The sequence below is a fragment of the Mus musculus genome, chromosome 2 (assembly GCF_000001635.26).
Source record: "Mus musculus strain C57BL/6J chromosome 2, GRCm38.p6 C57BL/6J".
Classification (NCBI taxonomy): domain Eukaryota; kingdom Metazoa; phylum Chordata; class Mammalia; order Rodentia; family Muridae; genus Mus; species Mus musculus.
The window spans coordinates 180772879-180777202 of NC_000068.7; the positions used below are offsets into that span (position 1 = coordinate 180772879).

Below are 4324 nucleotides of genomic sequence, written 5' to 3' on the forward strand. Positions count from 1 at the left end.
GACCAGAGACTCAGTGGACATTGTCCCCTTTTCTTGACAGACAGCTGACAGGGTTCTTCTCCTTATTGGCCCAGCCCTAGCATCTTAGAGGAAGACTCGTTGAAAGAGAAAAGGGATAAAGCATTGTCTATTTGCATGACTCTAGAGTCTGCTCCCCAAATCGGTGGCATTTCCTGGTAATTATTAGACAATGAGAAGAAGGAACGACATCTCGGTGCTCTATATATTCACAGCGCGGGGCTGTGCCAAGGCTGCTGTGGCCATGAGCCTAGGAAATGTGGCAAGCTGGAACAGAAGTGGGCTCTGTGAGCAAGACGGCAACTTGAAGGCTGTCATGGTGGCACGTGGAGACATAAACTGCCAATAAAAATGATGTCACCATTTCTGTTCACTGTCTTTATGCAGCCCACTAGAAAAATGTAAGCTTCGCACACCACCCATGCTCCCTGTGTGGAGCACGCTGGAGGGAAGAGCTCAGTCCCGGGGACACAGCTCTACTACAGTTCTACTACAGCTCTGCTTACTTTCCTAAAAACAAAACAGAGCCGAAGACAAATCTCCCCTCCCCCCCAAAAAACCACTAGGCAATGAACTCTGAAGAGGGAGGAGGAGGAAGAGGAGGAAGAGGAAAAAGGGGCACTTGGGAGGCAGAGACAGGCAGATTTCTGAGTTCGAGGTCAGCCTGGTCTACAGAGTGAGTTCCAGGACAGCCAGGGCTACACAGAGAAACCCTGTCTTGAAAAAGAAAAAAAGGAAAAAAAAAGAGGAAGAAGGGAAGAAAGAGAAGGAGGAGGAAGAAGAGGAGAAGGAGGAAGAGGAAGAACAGGAGGAGGAAGAGGAAGAAGAGAAGGAAGAGGAGGTAGGGAGGAGGAAGAGGAGGAGAAGAAACAGCTAGTTCAAGTCCCAGCTGTAAATGAAGCACTTCCCCCAAAGACTCACAGTGATTCTCACCCACAGGAGCTTAACCCTTTACTCCCAGGGGGAAAACCAACTAGGGTCCCCATGAGCTGCTTCACAAGAGCTGCACTTACAACAGGCACCCATGCTGGCTGAATTCCGCTGTCCAGCACAGAGGCTGTAGGTCGTGGCCTCAGAATGGGAGGCTTGCTGTGCAAGCCCCGAATGCTTTATTAATCTCACCTTGGAAAACCCCACCTTGCTCGCTCATCCAAGTTAACCGTTTTTTTGCTGATGTTTTAGAGAAAAGCTTGCAGTTTCAAAACGTTCTGATTTAATTTGAACTTTTATTTAAGTTTACTAACCATAAAAATTTTTATTAGTAAAATAGTAAAAGAGTTATTTTGTTTTTGGGGGGGTGGGGGTGGGGGTGCTGTTATTGTTTTGTTTAGACTTAATCCGATTCAGGTTGACCTGGAATTGAAAACATTCTCCCATTTCCACGTCCAGTGTTGAGGCTGGGGCATGAACCACACCCAGCTCTTTAAAAACTGCTTTCATTCTAGTGAAAGGTTTTTTTTTTTTTTTCCTTCCCCCCTTTTATTTCAAAGTTAATTGTTTTCTTGTCCTAAGAGAGCCTCCCTGTGTTGCTCAGGCTGGTCTCAGAATCCCCATGCCCCTGTCTCTGCCTCCTGCAGGTTGGGATCACCCCTGTGTCTCCACCCAACACTCCTACACATTTTTCGTATGAACTCACACATCTCTTAATGGAGTATGGATCCATTGTAAAATCTCAGCATTTCTTGGGGCCGTAGAAGGATTCCAAACCAGTATCACTGTCTGACAATTGAAATTATGAATCAAATCATAGATGTACACTTAATTTGATATTAAATTTTAATCATATTTTTAAAAAAATAAGTTTTAAGTACTTTATTCTGCACACTACCCCTCGTCTAAATATAAATAAAAGACTTTGAAAAATAATAGTGGGTAATGACCCCAGAGCTAACAACACTTGAGTTTCCAGTTTTCCCTGTTCATCTTAAGCGAACTTGAAAAACAGTCTGTTTTGAAATGTGCAAAATAGATTATTTTAGGGGAGGGGAAAGACACTTAAGAAATAAAAAATAGAAATTAGCAGAAACCAGTATTAAGCATACGTCTTTATGAATAAGACTTAATCACACACGTCATTTTGCAAATACAAAAGGGCCTTTTCCAATGCGTTAATTCAAGTTAAGCGCTATAGACAGGCGCTTTGCTGAGCAGTGGCCCTCTCCCGATTTGCTTTGCATCAATGAAAGCCAAGAAAACTGGGTAAATGGAGGCGGAAGCTGCTGATGGCCACAGAGGAAAACCAGGCAACATCTGAGACGCGCGGGCTAAGGCTCAGACTAGGTACAGTGGCAGGATTCTGGGCTGTGGTCCGATTTGGGGAGCGACCAGTTCCCATTCAGTCCAACACCTCACCGGGTACTCACCGGTAGCCCGGCTTCCTCCAGAAGTTCCCGAACTGGCGCAGAGGGGACTTGGTTGGTCCTGGAGCTAGACTAGACTCTTCGGCTGACCCTCCAGGGTCAAGTAGCCCTGAGCAGGTTGTGAGGGCTCCACCAGTCCCCTTGGGACAAGTAGAAAGAAGTGAAACCCAGCTCAGCCCACAGGAGGCCGGCGGTGGCGCTCCAGGCTTATTTAGAGATGTTTCCACAGACTTTTGAGGCTGGCTTGAATTTCCTGAGCCTCTGGGCAGGCAAGAATGTTAACAGAACAAGCTCAGACTTGGAAAACGTTGTAAAGCTCACCTCCTGGGATCTTCCTGCGTCTGCCTCCACGACCTCTCCAAAGGACCTCGGCGTAATTTTGCTTTTAGGCCGGGTCTGGAGTCTTGGAGCCAACAGAGGCCCGAGGTGAGGGGCCGCACCCGTCCTGAGGAACAGGTCTAGTTGAAGCAAGCAAGGCCCTGCAAGTTGGCTTAGAAGGGGCTGGGTTCCCCATCCAACGCTAGGATGTGGTCAAGCGCGATGCTCTGTGCCTGCGCTCCTGAGCCTTGGGCAGTCACCTGTCAGATGTGGGACCATTCACTAACTGCTCACTCCCGTAGCCTTTTAGCTGAGATAGTTCAGTGGATGCGGCAGGGTCTAGAGTCCAGCGCCAACTCTCTGGCTTTCTCAGACGGACTTCTCATTCTGCACCCAACAGTTCTGTAAGCGGAGTACTGGGCTTTCTCATAGAGTCCCGCCAGCGAGGACAGGGAACAGTCTAAATAGAAAGGCGGCTGCAGAGGGGATCGGAGCCCTCAGGGCTTCTCGCCGCAGTGTTTGCAAAGCGCCGAGGGCGATCCTGAGAAGGTGGCACACTTGTCTGGGCAGGGCCCGAGCGCGGTGCCCGCCGAGAACGGGTAAATCGCTGCCTGGCCAAAGGGCGTTAGAGGCGCGGCGGCCACCGGCGCCGCGAGGCCCTGGCCTTGGTTGAGGTATGCTACCAAGCGCCGCATCTCCTCCAGGGCCTGCGCCTGCATGAGGATGTAGTTTTTGGCCAGCAGAAGTGTGGCTATCTTGGAGAGCTTGCGCACCGACGGGCTGTGCGCGTAGGGGATGACTGCGCGCAGTCCGTCCAGCGCGTCGTTCAGGTCATGCATGCGTCGCCGTTCGCGCGCGTTGATGCTGAGCCTCAGCGAGCGCTGCTCCCGGGGCCGCCGCCGTGCGTCAACCGCAACCCCGGACCCTCGCCGCCGCCGCCGCCTCTCGAAGGCTTCGTCCTCGTCGCCGCTCTGCTCGCCGCTGCTCTCCACCGTCGCGGCGGGGACACGAGAAGCGGGAGCCGCCGGGAGGTCGCCACCCGGACCCGATGCACCGAAGCCGCGTGTGGTCTCCGGTCCGCGCGCTGCAGCGTAGGCGTGGCCGGTCGCCGTGTAGCTGTGGCTCAGCGCCAGGTACGAGTCCCCCGACAGCGACTTGAGCTCGGCCATGACCTCTGGAGCCCGCTACGGCAGTATGGCTTCTTGCCCTGCGGGCGCGTCCACCTGTCCAGCTGTCTGTCAGTCCCCGGGCCTGCGCGTGGCCTCTCCGGCCGGCCACCCTTCCTGCGCCTTCTCACCAAGGCGCGTGGCCGGCCGGGGCCGCTCTACCTCCCACTCGTATTGGCTTCGTTTTTAAGCTGCTGAGGCTCCCGATGGGACTTCACGCCGTCCAATCAGAGGGGACCTGCTGCCGGCATCTTCCCAGCCCCGCTCCACCCTCTATGCGGACCCACGGGCCTGAAGATGGGAGCCGCGGAACCTGAGGGCGCTTTGCCTGCTTCTTGGCCCCTCAACTGCCATTTCTTGTTTCCTACGGGGTCACTTTCCCAAAGCTCCAGTCTTGCCTTGTTCTGAGACCCCATCCGCAGGAGCTGCGCGCTGAGCGGGAGCTCCCAGCTGGGTTCTCCT

General features: G+C 53.0%; 1 protein-coding gene across 1 annotated transcript; it reads right to left on the reverse strand.

Annotated features, from left to right (window-relative positions):
- Positions 1–1502: 1502 nt before the first annotated feature.
- On the reverse strand, positions 1503–4022 carry Bhlhe23 (basic helix-loop-helix family, member e23). Its single transcript, NM_080641.5, has one exon. The coding sequence runs from the start codon at positions 3863–3865 to the stop codon at positions 3194–3196; it is 672 nt and encodes a 223-aa protein (NP_542372.2). The 5' UTR covers positions 3866–4022; the 3' UTR covers positions 1503–3193.
- Positions 4023–4324: the final 302 nt, after the last annotated feature.

Bases quoted from the DNA above. Each gene is read 5' to 3' on its own strand.
- Bhlhe23 (NM_080641.5), bottom strand. From the start codon at position 3,865: ATGGCCGAGCTCAAGTCGCTGTCGGGGGACTCGTACCTGGCGCTGAGC.